At 34.4% G+C, this 15,119-nt stretch overlaps 1 protein-coding gene and 1 pseudogene across 2 annotated transcripts; both read right to left on the bottom strand.

Moving 5' to 3' along the window:
- Positions 1-1,504: 1,504 nt before the first annotated feature.
- LOC122308175 lies at positions 1,505-4,389 on the bottom strand (annotated as a pseudogene).
- A 1,376-nt stretch (positions 4,390-5,765) lies between these two features.
- On the bottom strand, positions 5,766-9,493 carry LOC122308019 (plant cysteine oxidase 2-like). 2 transcript variants are annotated; one of them, XM_043121169.1, is made up of 6 exons: positions 9,231-9,493; positions 8,768-9,132; positions 7,994-8,112; positions 7,726-7,888; positions 6,241-6,459; positions 5,766-6,119 (listed from the first exon to the last, which is right to left on the bottom strand). In XM_043121169.1, exons 2-6 carry the CDS (start codon positions 8,994-8,996, stop codon positions 5,995-5,997), a joined length of 855 nt encoding a protein of 284 aa, XP_042977103.1. In that variant the 5' UTR covers positions 8,997-9,132; positions 9,231-9,493; the 3' UTR covers positions 5,766-5,994. The 2 variants fall into 2 exon arrangements, with proteins under 2 accessions (XP_042977103.1, XP_042977102.1); XM_043121168.1 differs by having other exon boundaries at positions 8,768-9,493.
- Between the last annotated feature and the right edge of the window lie 5,626 nt (positions 9,494-15,119).

Below are 15,119 nucleotides of genomic sequence, written 5' to 3' on the forward strand. Positions count from 1 at the left end.
AATATATTTTTGTGACTAATTTATTATAACAATAAGACTAATAATTGCGAATAGTATTTTCGTTGCAATAAATTAATCACAAAAATTCATTTTTCTTATAGTGATCTAAGATTGATCGGGTTAAGGGCATGTATATATATATACATGATGGTCGAAGATTGCATCAGAGTACAAGAACACTCATTGTTTAATTCTTTTTACATTCTACAATGAACAATGCTAAGTACAAGGCTCAAATAAACAAATTTTATACGAGTCTTTTAATTATAAAAAAGTGAGTCCTACTAATAAATAATAGCTTTTTCACTTTTTTTAAGTGAAGTCTACTTTTTTTACAAAGGCTTATATAAGACTTGTGATTTATTTGAGATTTGTATATTGAAATTATTGTAATTTGAATGAGATTTAATTGGGTTTCATACGGGCCGTTGGACGTAGATTAGAACTAATTGCCTTTTTCTTTTTAAATTAGGGTTAATGGAAAAAGGGAAAGAGGGTAGAGAGCTGGCAGGAAATTGACCCAAGTGATCATGAAGTAGTTGATGGAATTAATGATCAGCCGCCACAAGGTAAACATGAAGAGTTTTTGGTGCATGTTCATGTAATTAGGTTCATGTTTCAAACCCCAACCATCATATACAGGTCAAGCTTGATGGATACTTGGCTTTGGACATCGACAGTACTGCATGATTGTCATCAGCTCGTGGCGTACGTTTGAATTCCGTTTTTCTTTTGTAGACTAAAATTAAAGTCATGAGAAACTATTAGTACATAGGGGTAACATATTCTTCAAATCAAACACATGAGAACTGAACATGTTGATTAATGAATTAGTCTGAACGGGATATATATATATATATGTTTATGTAAAATGTAATATTATAAGTAACGCATGGGTGGGAAAATCGGAGCCCAAGAAAACTGACTGGTAGAGAAAATATTGATTGGCTTGATGGAATAAAGGTTGGTTTAGATAGTGAGTTGAAATGAAATTAGTTGAGATGGTTTGTGAATAGTAGTAAAATTATTTGAGTTAAAATGTTTTATGTAATTTTGAGAAAGGTGAGAGAAAATGTTAAATAAAAATATTATAAAATTAAAATATTATTAAAATATTATTTTTTTTAATATTATTTTTATTTTAGGATTTGAAAATGTCGAATTGTTTTTTGTATTTTCTCGGTAAGTTTTGAAAAGTTGTAATAAGTAGGTAATGATTAGATGAAAATGTTAAAAATTTAAAATTAAATAGTATTTATATTTATAGTGTTTAGATATTGAGATGAGATTGAAATACCTCTCTATCCATGATGCTCTTCTTTTTTTGGCTGAGCTTTGATTATTTGAAGGAAACCCAATGCTTACCATTTTCCTTTTATCTAGAAGAGTGGTATTAAGAATTTAATGAGTTCTTTATTATTTGGTCCAACTTCCTAATTTTAAGTCTTTTTTACAAATCACAATCATATAATATATGCAAAACACACCAAATTTGAATTTTTAATTCAAGTTTAAGAAGCTTCAAACATGACCAGAATCAATAACACATGAACGATAAAATGGGGGGAAAAACAACAAAAATTAAAATATATCAAATGTAGATTAGATTGCCATTAGAACAGCACAAGACCATTTGAGAATGGGTTTCAGCAGTTTAGCCCAAATATCATTCACTGGGCCTGTGAAGAGGGACTCTCTTTAGAAAAGGACGAAACAGAGTGAGGGCCTGTGAAGGAGATGTGAAGGGGACCTCATGGGCAGCACTCCTGACCGTTGCATATGTGAGATAGGTCACGTTCTTCCCGTCCATTAACCCACCAAATGATTGCGACCATCCTCCCACCTGCAATGCCCATTCTACCCATTCAATATCCACAATGATCCATTACCACAGCCATAAACTTAACCAAGCCTCCTGCAATTCGGCTCGACAGAGCCACAAAGCAATAAGTCCAAGGGAGGATTGAAAACGTTGAGAGAATCCTATGCTTGCGTACGTACCTGCTTCTTGTCATACCAAGGACCGTACTTTGTGAAAGGGACTAGCTTCAAATCCTTGGCCAGATTGCTGGCAATTATTCTTGTTTGAGTGAGAGGAATTTTCGAGTCTTGGTCGCCACTGTTTGATGAAAAGAAAATCTCCATGAAAATGTCACAAGTTTTTTGGGATTTATACTTTCAACATTCGACTTCCAAATCTGGGTGCCAACAGAAATTCAAAGGAAAATTAAGAAAGTGACTTTTGTTATTGAACCTGTAAAGCATGATGGGAATGCCCGCCTTAATTAGAATGTCTGAGACGAGGGGATGAGGTTCATGTCCGTGTTATTTTCTTGGTATATAAGAGGCCTGCAAATTAGTTATGCATCCCGTAATTAAGTAACTAATCTATGAATAATCTGAGAGAGAGAGAGAGAGAGAGAGAGAGAGAGAGAGAGAGAGAGCCTTGACAGAAGTCCCAATGGAAGGGCAGATGAGTTGTGTTGGCGTGAAGTGCCTTCTGAACATGAGGCTTGTTGAGATGGGTGAATATTCTTCCTTAGGCATGGATCACCTCTAGATCTAGTTCCCGTACTCCTCCTAGTAACCTGAACTCCAGGAGCCCAAATTCAATCTTCCCGTCATAAACAACTCAAAACAATCATCATGCACGATTCATATCAACATCATTATCAGTAAAAATCATAAACCACCGTGCATACCGCTGCATGAGTTTTCCCTGCATGCTTCCCCGTGATCCTAAATTGCTCGGCCGAGGTTGATGACAAACATTTAGGCAAGAGTAGGTCATCAGTAGCAACGTCCTCGCTGATTTCGTCTGAAACTATATTAAACACATCGTTGCATCCTTGAGACCATTGATCGTGGACGTATTCCCGAAGATACTTTGAGTTATTGCAGACTGTCTCCTCCAGCACCAGTGTTTCAATATCAGATATTACTCCATGTGCCCGCAAGTAATCTCCAGCCTCCACGCTGATCATGTCTATGTCCAAGAGTGGATTTCCAAGCTACAAACAATAATAAAAGTAAACCTTCTTGTTGCCATTAATTGTAACTGACATGGTCATTTAGGTTTTTTTACTTAGTTTTCACGAGTGATTTGTCATTACCGCAATGGATTTTAGCTTGATGGGTTTGATATTGGAATTCCTGTTGTACTCCATCGACAAAGCTGCGAGCTGGGGGATGTAGTGTCCTGCAAAAAGGATCATGTCAGTAGCATTGACAAAGCTGAATTTGTTCATGATCATCTATCAGCACAGAAGCTGAATGATAAGAACTTGTAATTAAATTTGTTTTGAAAAGTAGCAAGCAACTTGGTTACTTAATTACCTGCATAGCTTTCACCGGTTAAGAAGAACTCAAGAGTCTTTGTAGTTTGGGAATTCTTCCAGCCAGTTTATTATAAACCTCAAATTATCTTCGGCTGCCACCCAAAACAATAGAAGTGATCATGGATTGAAAAGTTGAGAAACATCAACAATTGCAGAACGATATACTGTATGCTGGTGGTAGAATCAATACCGGTCTGAGTATCGTTCCAGATCACGTAATTGGAGCTGGTGTTAAGAGTAAGAGAATCCAACCCCAATAGGTGACTCAACATACAACATGTTTGACTCTGTCAAGTATTTTGTTGTGGAGTCTGTTTAGCGAACATTTTTCCTTTAGAAAAACCTAGCTAGCTGTACAGTGGAGCAATTAAAATTAAGTTTACCCAAGTTCCATGAATATTCGTTCTTAACAAGAAGTCCATTGTCCCCTGGTTGGAAGGGACCGTGTTCCATAAACGCGCCAAAACCAACCGAAGAACAACCGGGACCTAGCATCATAAATTGCAGACAAAAAGCAAATCAAGTAGGAAAGTGTCATACGTGCATACGTACATACATATATATATATATATATATCTATATATAATACATTGAAAATATATAGAGAGACAGCAAGAAAGGTAGTCAACGATCTGATATCAGCCTCCATTGAGCCACAAGGTCAAGGGATGTGAAAATGGGTTAGCTGATTCAGCTTCGACAAAGTAATAGAATAGAGCTCGGCCATGCTGAGCATCTGTGGTAATGTAACCAGAATACTGCTTAAAGGAAACATTTCCGGGCTGTCCCGGCAGGACCGCTACCACCTCCGCAGAAGACCTATAACAGAAGGAAAAGATCAACACAAAGAGCCATATCAAAGCCATGAGAGAGACAGGAACAAACGAAGGGAAGAGGAGAGATTGGTGCTATGGATCGATGGTGCAAGTAGCATTTCCTATATATATTGGTCTTATTTTGGTTTACATCGATATCAACGGGTTTTTGTTCCATTTTTCGTTGAAGTAAATGTTTTCTGCAGGTCCTTGTATTTGTTCACCGGCAAACCTAGTAGTCGCCGGATTCCATATTTTGTCTGATGTCTGTTTCAATGTCTTTAGAATCTCATATTCATGATTAGCAAACATAAAACAATGCCTAATATAATATATAGGTCAAATTATATCATTTTATAAGTATATTTTTGGGAGATCTTTGTGCATTAGATCTATTTGATAATAAAAATATTGTACCATATAATATATATACCATATCAAAACATATCAATTTATAAATTTACTCTCATAAAATCTTTGTATAGACCAATTATTTCTTAACTTCAATTGAAGTCTTTGACATGGTGTCCAAATATATATATTATGTGCAACTAGGGTCAAACAAAATTTAAATTGTGTTTGGATAGTGAGATAATTTTAGATATTCTGTAAATAATATTACAAAATTAATAAAAAAGTATTGAATAGTAGTACAAAATAATAAAAAGTATGTGAAAAGTAATAATAAAATAATAAATTAAGTTATATAAAAATTAAGTCCCCGAACTCATCTCAAGATATATTAGGCTCGATTGTAAAACAAAAGTCTCAAATTTATCTTATCTAATCATTAAAATTTTATCAAATTATCACATAAAATATAATAAACAATTAAATTTTTTCAAATGTCAAAATAATAATAATATTAAAAAATAATATTTTATTCAATTTTTAACTTTTATTTTAACTTTTATCTCATCTCAACTCGCTATCGAACCCCTTCTTAAAGAATTTCCGTGTTCATGTTGATAGTTAAACGAGATGAGAAGATCGAATAATAATAATAATAATAATACAGGTTCAGCCCCAATACAGACATAGGGGTGACCAACTTTCCATCATAGGGGTGACCAACTTTCCATCCACCCAGATTGCAAACTGATCGAAATCAAAAGGCTTTCGACTATGGTCTGACCAACATTATAAAAACAACCCAGTCTTTCTAAACCCTAACTGCTCTTGTTCTTAATTTTCTTATCGAGTTTTATGGCAAGAGTTGTGGAGAAGGTTTTGGACTCAAAGTTGATCTGGCGATGTGGCGATTATATATTTTAATTCATAGAATATACTATAACATTAATTAATATACATTTCAGTTAATATACTTCCAATATTGGAGCCCACCCAAATTCTCCTATCCGACGAGACATGCATGCTCAGATCATTGACCTTATTACTTCCCACAGGGCATTTCAACTTTTTCTGAACAATTTCCCCACTAAAACTTTATGTGAAACTGAAAGTCCTATATCTGATCGAACTGAAGTCATAAAAAACAACATCGGACGCAATTTTACTGGACGCAACCTTTTTGCCCCGCTGAAAGGGGAAGGTGGATGCTGGCCGTTGTTATCAGGGAGACAAGGAATAGACACCAGTATCAAGATGATGCTAACAATTAACTCAATGACTTCATACTCATTTCCGGCTAACTTCTCTTTGTAGTTTTTTTTTTTTTGTCCTGGTATGTACAAAAACTATTTGAAAAAAAAAAAAAAAAAAAAAAAAAAGGAACTGAAGGAGGAGAAAAAGATACAAACGAAACAAAAGGTTGGGTTGCCGCATGGACTGGGCCACGGCCTATTGCCAACATGGGTGGAAGGAGATGCAGATTTGTAGGATCATTTTTCCACAATCTCTGGGCCTCTGTACATTGCCCCAACTACCTCTAAGTCCTTAGGTTCTTCCAGCTCTTGAAGCCATGCATGACCTTCCCTCTCCTCTTCAGGCACTGATACCCCATCAACTGAAATTGCCAAAGAGAGACAAAGAATCAAAGTCTGCATATCCGGTAAAGGCATTGCCTCATTGGCGTGGTAAAGAAAATTGTACCCAACTTTGGCATGGAGAAGCAATTCGATCGGTACCTGATACACTGGTGAAAGGAAATTCATGGTAGTATGTGCAATGCCGGCCATCAGGATCAGAATATGGAGGGCCAAGCACATCTAGCACCGCACATGTTGTCACTGCTGTGAAGCAATGCATGTTGCCTCCTTCAGCTGGGTAAAGGATAGAGGCGTTGCAAGGAGCGGTAAAGTCAGAGTCAACCTTAACCTTAGCCAAACGACCAGCAGGAGCTGTGACTGCATCAATAAAATCATGTCAAAATAGTTGAAAATCAAATTTTCTAGTTGGAAGTTAAGAAACTATCCGATCCAACTAGTTAAACGTAGCCATTTTCTGCGAGCTGATCCATCAAACGTCTCTGAATGAGAATACAGTAACAAATTAACCGCCGGGTTTTAACATAAATAAGGGCTTATAGTACCTATTGACTACTATCTAAACAAGTCACAAAAAAGAAGTCAAATCGTGTCAGATAAGTCTATTTGCCTGTTCACAGTGCCTCTCTACAGCCACTTCACAGTTCATTTTCAGCTTTTTTTATAAATATAAATATTATATATATCAATAGGAGTAATCAAGTACACTAGAGGTATACAAGTAAAAAACTACCTAAAATACACCAAGTCTGAATTGAAATGGAACACACCTCTCCAACCCCTTGTTTCCTGTAGAACTAGTACCGAACCCAAAACCTTTTCAGTTTTCTTCTATCATTTAAAATGTTTTTCTTAGTTCTTTGAAGGTTTTTATTGTTGTTCAGATCTACACCTCCCTAGACACCATCACCACCCCCGCACTGCCTCACCATGTTCCCGACTCCATCCTCCTTCCATGAACCCCACCCCTTCGTCTTATGACGGGGGCGCTCACTTCACTCTACCAAAAATAAAAATAAAAACCTGAAAATCCCAGCCCTCCAACCCTCATCAGGTCTTGCTCCTCTACATGTCCCTTCCCCAATCACCCTATCCCACCCTCCCCAGCACCGAAATGCATGGCCAGCGTGTGCCACCACATGATCTCTCCCAGACCAACCCCACATCCTAACGCTCTTTCCCAAACACCCATTACACCCCCCCACCCCTTTCTCCCCAACAACAATTCTGTTCAGTTTCTTCCCTCTTTTATTATTTTGTATTGTGTTTGGAAGCTTGACCTATCATCGACTTAGCAATTTCCAATAATTTCTATGCTTATCTACCATTTTTTGGAGTTTTGTTACACTCCACCCTCTCATGAATTTCTCTTTTTATGGTAAGAAACTTATCTTATCTTGATCATGAAAATAAGGGTTTAGAGTATAGCCGAAGCATCAAGATGTTGGATGCTACCTTTCTTATGTGTCATTCTTTAGTAAATTTCATTATAATATTAATAATTTTCCACTTCATTTTTAAAGTAGGCTAATTATTGCATCATATATTATACATTGTCTACGGAAACATGAAATTATACGGTGTCTTGGGAAAAAGTTTGGTGATAATGTGGAAGGGAAGACTTACTTTCTAAAGGATTCTCATTGGCGGATGTGTCACTAGAGGCATCAACCACCCAGTCATACGATTTGATGTGCATGGTCCCAAAGAGAAGCTTACTGAAAACCGTCATGCCGGGGTGATTATGAAGTGGAATAACACCATTTGGTGGCAAGCAAAAGATCCCCATCTGAAATAATTGAAAAAGATTTGAAAACCAAGCCTACAATAAAGTTCCCTGTGTAAACTGATTTTGACCCAATAGCACCTCAGAGGATCAGAGAAGCTTACATACCGAGAATTTCTCACTCTCATAGAGGTGCAGGTATGTTATTGCCGGGGTCCTACGAGAGACCGGTGTCTGGAAATACACCATCTCGGGACTGAGGCCGACATCCTCAGGTTTCATTTTATCTGCAAAATTGAAAGTCAGACCAATAAGAATATAGTACAAGCATTCCAATGGCAAATGCACAGCTTTTGTATAGAGGGTTCATGTCAGTAATGCACAAGTAGAACTCGCGTTAGTATTCCTATGCTGCTATATCACCACTCAGACTTTCCAGAATATCGGCGGCGGGTTGGGGGTGGGGTTGGGGTTGGGGTTTCACAATAATCGAAATCTGTCTTAATTGGGGAAGGGCATGGAAGGGTGACCCGTCGGACAAGCCACTGTTGCTGTTTCGATCGAAAACAAAAAGAGGGGAAAAACATCATCTCCGACATCCCAAAAGGCATTGATCCTACTTGGATGATATTACATTGTTTGTCACGAGTCATCGAACTAACATCTCTAGATAAAGCAAATACCGCTAGAACATTCCCATCTTTATAATCATAAATGTCAACCGCTTCAAAACCCCAAAACACAAAGTTTAAGAGAAGAAAAAAGCATAATAATTAACATAACTCGTTTCTTTATCAAAACTGCACCTAGAAAACAATCAAAAAGCCAGCGGAGAGTTTCTTTTCAATCAAATTTCAATATCCTCAGGCACGCCCAAATGAACAGATCACATTTTAACACAAAATTCAATACGACCTTCGTGCATAAAGAAGCAAGACATACCCAAAACAGCTCGTAGCCGTTCAATATCTTCAGTGGATGGCACAATCCCGGTCCCGCTATTGGCAAACACTTCCTTGCAAGTCTCGAATAGCATCTGAACCGGCAACATCTTCTTCCGACGTCGCCGGCTCTTCCTCGGCTTGCTTTTCGAAGTCGTGTCTGTGGCCTTGGGTAATTCACGGAATTCCTTATTTCCCTTTCGATCGGTTCGAGTTGTCTCAATCCCCATTCAACCTCAAATTCACACAAGGAATTCAATATGGGCACCCCCAAAACATCCAGAAAATGCAGAATCGGGATCCGGGTGTGTTGAGCCAAACAAAAACAAAGGAGACGGGGTATTGCTAGAGACACCGACTTCGTATCTGGGCATCGACCCAAGAAGCAAAATATCAAGAAATGAACAAGAAACAGAGAAAACAGGGGAAGAAAGAAAAAGAGAGGTACAGTTGATAAATTATACCGTATGGTACTAGCCGGACAGTCCGGCACAGGGAGGTGAGAGGTCAAAGGAGGAAAGAGATGAGAGAAATGGCATCTCTGTTGGTGAAGGTGATGGTGGTTGCGGATCGAGGACGGAATATAAAGGGGACAAGAGCGAGGGGTAGCTGAAAGGGAGAGAAACAGTTGTTTTTGGAGAGAGTGAAAAAACCAGGGGCCATGCTTGGATTTCCAGTGGGCTGTTCCAACAGCGGATTTTTATCCAGTCACACCACCTCCCCACGCCCTCCTTTGGTCTTCTCTTTTTTTTGCCCCTCCTATATTTATGCATTTTTCACACCCTCCACTGCTCTCGCTTTGGTTGGAAAACTTTTGAGGTTGTATTATTTTTGGCTATATGTTTGAACATTGTTTTTTTCTATAAATTGGCATTACATTATCCAAATCTTCCTCTGCATTTGATTATGGATAATGCTTATATATATATAAATAATTTATAATGCTTGTAACTAAACTTACATACATATGTATTGCATTGTAATTATAATTTTTTTAAATAATTATTTTTCACCATTTATAACTAACAATTAAAATATTATTTTTTATTTTAAATATTATTATCCTCAATTACACTAGTTGATCTAACATGTTTTAACTATAAAGAATGAACTAAAGTGTGTCGAATCAACCAATATAATGAGAGAAATATAATTAGGGGATGAGTTTTACAACCATAAAAAAATATATAAAAATAAATTCATAAATTGACGTTATTTGATATGATACATTAGATTGTAATAAAGTTAATTTTAATATAAAATAAATCTAATGAATCACATAAAATCACGTTAATTTGTGAATTTATTTTTATATTTATATAATTTTTTTTGTAGTTAAAGTATTTATCTAATTAAAGATGACAAATATGTAAAGGAGATTGATATTCCTCCGGAGGAAATGATGCTTTCTATGTTTTTGATGATGTAGAGTTTTTCATTTGACAACTTATGGATCTTTATGTTGTTTTACAACTTACCTTGTTTTGTTCATGAAGATGACTAGATTCACTGCATGATAATGTTTTAGCAATTATGCATGCTCCTCTCAGACAGTGCTTGATGTAAATTATGTTTCTCCTATTGCTCATATATATACATATACATCTATATATATATATATATATATATATATCATGAAGGAAAGTATATGAGATTAGTAGTATCATAATTTGATTTGAGCAATATCTATCTAGTTATCATTTACTAGTTTTTTTTTTATTTATTTATAATTTTAGAAAGAGTGTTGCTACTATACCAACTCATTTATTGTGTTCAATTTGTCCCATTGATGTGTACCATCACATAATACCACGTGATTTATTAAAACATATAAAAACATATTCAAAAACAAGATAGTATTCAAAATCATAAACTGTAGATTCTCTTTCCACTGTTTATGTTTTTGGTTTTATTAATTTTATATTTTAATAAACCAATTGGCATCTCATATATATATATAGTAATGTCACGTCAAAAAGACAAAGTGAACGATATAATTAGAACAGCATGATAACATCTATTTTTTATAATTTTTAAAAAATTTTGAGCATTAACCATTAATTCCCATCTTGATCAGTATTAATTAAGCCAGCACACCATTAGTCCGAATTAAACATCTAGCCAGCTAGCTAGATTTTACTGATAAATTATTATTTTTAAGCAGTAACTAAATTTATTGGAATAAATTCTCATCCATCCTGTAAAGTATAAACAGATATAATATCCAAAAATTGACTATCATATGATCAATACTTAGAAGCAAACATTATTTTGAGGAAAAAATGTTGATGGAGCGATTAATTAATTTCATGTTTGAGAAGGCAATTAAGCCTAATATTATAACAAATGAAATGAACTAATTTCGGAGACTCACCAACTACCGGATTTGACCCATGACTGAGTCCTGACAGCCCCCAAAAGGTAAAAAGTGCTTGGAAAACCTTTACATTTTCATTCCTTCCGTAACTATAATATGCTTCTCCAAAAATGTAAAGGCAGTGAGGAAGAAAATGAATATCCCCAATATGTTTCCACTTCGATCCACTGATGATCATGAGTTGAATACCAAACTGCAACCGTTTATTAATTAAGAGAATTGATAGTTGCAGCTATTAGTATGTAAAAGTACTCGTGCAATCATTTTAAAAATAAATAAATAAATATGAAATATACATAAAAATAAATTATTTTTTTAATAGTAGACTCCACTTTTTTGCATGACATTTGTGTACTCTATAACTATACACATAATTGACAATTTTTATTTTTAAAGAGAAAATTAATTGACCAGATTGTTTTCCAAAACTTGCATTCTCTTTTGAAATTTAGAACTAAAAATATTAATCCTAGTACGATATAATAAGCATTGTATTATAGATGAGCGTACAAAATTGATTTATAACTTTAATCCCTAATTGAGTAATATTGAAGACATGCTTACATTGCATATATATAAAGGAATATTGTGAATCGTGTGATCATTTATGAACACAGTTGATGGATCAAAAGCGCGCTTGGATATATTCCTCATCATCAACTCACGGATTATGATTCTTAAAAATCCCATTAGAATACTTTTGCTTGAATTAGCTATCTTTAGCACTATAAATTACCAATCAATTAAGGCAATGGATTCGACTTTAAGCTCAAATTGAATGATTGAAATTTTTAAAAAGGAAAATGTTATTTGTATTTGTAATTTTTACTTACATAATAACAAATGCTAACGTGCCAGTTATTAATATGCTGAAAATTATAAGATTTAACATTTAAAATTTGAATTAAAAAAAAATTGATAAAATTAATCTTATATGTAAAACTGTAAGAACATGTTGCACTGCTCTTTAAAAATGTTTTAGACAGACAATGTATAATTAACACGTGGTAATCATGCAGCTTGTAATGGAACAAAGATCGTGACATGAAACATTGTTTATTGATAAGAAAGTGGTTTACATGTTCTCATGCATGTCGTTGATGTTTTTGTTATATATATGGTGTGATTTATTAATTTACATACATATGTAGAGTTAATATATGAAACAAAAGCACACGAAATTAACCTAATATCCAACACATCTATGCGTCCTTTATTTCCTTTTTCTTTCCTATTTGTAGGTCATGTTTTGCCTAGTACATAAATCTTGCATAATTTCAAGTTTCAAGAGTACTGCATGATGAATTGAAGCAGTGTAATTAGTACTAATGTACTATATATGCACCATAGATTTAGCCCCCACGAAAGTACTATACGTGTGCATGCTCGAATTCTTTGTTTGCTTGATCAAATATTGTATCATGCATATATATGTATATTGTGTGTATGATATTTGTGGTGATTACTTTCTTGTATAAAACAGTTTGGGAAGAAGCATTTTGAATTACGTCGTTACGTTTGACTTGGCTGATTTTGTTATATAAAATCAAATTATTTTATTTTATATAGTTATTATAATTTTTTTAAATTTCTACATAAAATATAATAAATAATTTATTTTTTAAATTTTAAAATAAAATTAATATTAATAAATTCTATTATAATAATATTTTATTTAATTTTTAATAAAATATCTACCTCATCTTATATGAATAATATAGCGTGAAGCTTTTAAGATATATATATAGTATTTGGGAATTCTCGCATGTCTAGCCAGGACTAATTTTATTCCATGATGTTGACTTTTTCCTCTTTGATCTCTCATGTCTCTTTCCCTCCGATTGCCTTCCTTTCTTTTTGGTTATGCGTGCCCTTCTTAATTTTTGGTTGAATCCTCGAATCTCTTAAATATTGCTCCCCTTATCTCATGATCATCGTGTCACAGTTTTACACCGGCAGAGAAACTCAATTAATCAATCGCCACTTGGGAGCTGGCGATATAAGCATGCATCTTGAATTAATTGCTTTTACAATAAAATAAATTTTATAATTTTATGTATAATATTAAATTATGTCAATTTATAAATTTATTTTTATAAAATTTATTTTTTATTAAAACATTTATCTTGATTTAATTTTAACTACATGCAAGATATATATATATATATATATATAAATATAATCGATCAAGCAGCCAAGATTTCAACCAAAACACAATAAATAAAATAATATTTAAAAATTCATATCTCCCACATTTAAAAATAATGTAAGCAACCATATAATATAGTTATAAGAAGTGCTTGGACAAAAAAATACTTACTTAAAGTTGAGTGGCAGAAAGTACATCTTTTATGATACTATTATTACCATTTCGCCCCCGTAGAAAAAGAACTAATTAATTTCAGCCTACTATACATTACTCGAACATGCCTCCGGTCCTCATTATAGACAAGTCAGACTATATATATATATATGTTACTTATATCAACGGTACCCTAGATTAATTAATATTGTTAAATTTTGGGCAGTACGATCTCGGTTGTTGCCCAATATTAAAGTGTGCAAATTAATTACTGATCATTAAGATTAATTATAATTTGTATATTTAAGACTAACAAGTACGGTGCACCTGATTAATTACATGTACATGTGTGTGTATAAATATATATATATATGTATATATAAGTAGGGATCATAGGGAGCTGATGATACAAGTTAAGGGAGGGGAGAGGGATATAGGATGTACGGTGAATCTTGCATACTGTTAACTAATGGAATGTTCGTTCAGGACTAGTAATAGCATTTAGCGATTATGTCGTATGTATTGCGCTGTGTAGACAAGAAGGCAATGGTTGCCTAAAGATGCTATTGGATTCACGAGGACTAGTGAGGCTTGGGGACCGACTATGATGAGTAGGCCATACTGTTTCAAAAAAATGCGGACATTAGGCGTGTTGGTACTTAGGACGGGGAGTGGTGACCTCTATAAATCCTAAACGCCATTCACTGCAATACTATACTCGATGGTGACTCCATACAGTATAATGTAGTCGAGAAGAGAACTCGAAACTGTTTTGTGAAAGCTCAATCTCATTTTCACATGCTTTATCAACAACCTCCTTACCTACGCCAGTGGCGAATCATAGAGGCAATATATCCTCGTAGGGGGAAAGTATTGGTTCTATAGGAACACCAATATATACACTCCTATAACGAGATCATACTAATAAGACCTTAACTCGACTACCTTAAAACAACAGTTAAAGGGTATTAGATAGCTTTTCAGCCTTTTCCTATAAGATTAGGAACTCATAGCTTACTAACAAATATTGCAACTTCATGATTGGTCTATATATATATATATGAATACATATAAATACAGGCCAGACATGAATTAGGAGCATGAATGCATTTGCAAATATAAACATCTTCCCCAATTAATTATAAGAAAAATACCGGCCTAGAGGTTAACAAATAAAAATAGGCATGAGTTTCTTTTATATATATATAATATATATATATATATTTATATACACAATCAGAAACTAGGTTCAATTCCAGGGACAAAACAGTAAGATCAATGTTTTTTTTTTCATTTTCGGGGTGATATTCGTGCGCGCAGACATTTATTATATATATATAGAAGCAGGGTAGGTGTCACAAAATGTATGACAATAATTCCCAAGTGTTCATTAAGAGTAGTTTTTCTCTGTTGATGTTGGACACTTGCACTTAAGGAGATGATCATCATGATATACAAGAATCTTTAGCCAACTTTGTAACGTAAAAAGTTTGTAAAAAGGTTACGGCTAATTTGGTAGGTTGAATTGTTTTTATCGTAAAAGATACAAAAGCGATCAAACAGGAGAAAGATAAGGGATCATAGGACATGAATTAAGACTGAAAAACGTATGCTAAAAGTAATTAAACACGCTAGCTACCTACTGTTTTGCTTCCAAATCCAACCGACTAGTCC

This window comes from Carya illinoinensis, chromosome 4 (assembly GCF_018687715.1).
Source record: "Carya illinoinensis cultivar Pawnee chromosome 4, C.illinoinensisPawnee_v1, whole genome shotgun sequence".
NCBI lineage: Eukaryota > Viridiplantae > Streptophyta > Magnoliopsida > Fagales > Juglandaceae > Carya > Carya illinoinensis.

Coding starts and splice junctions, on each gene's coding strand:
- LOC122308019 (XM_043121169.1), bottom strand. CDS start 8,996: ATGGGGATTGAGACAACTCGAACCGATCGAAAGGGAAATAAGGAATTC. Junction 8,113..8,767: donor ACGGCTACGAGCTGTTTTGG/GTATGTCTTGCT, acceptor TCAATTTTGCAG/ATAAAATGAAACCTGAGGAT. Junction 6,120..6,240: donor TCCTTTCACCAGTGTATCAG/GTACCGATCGAA, acceptor TGGCAATTTCAG/TTGATGGGGTATCAGTGCCT.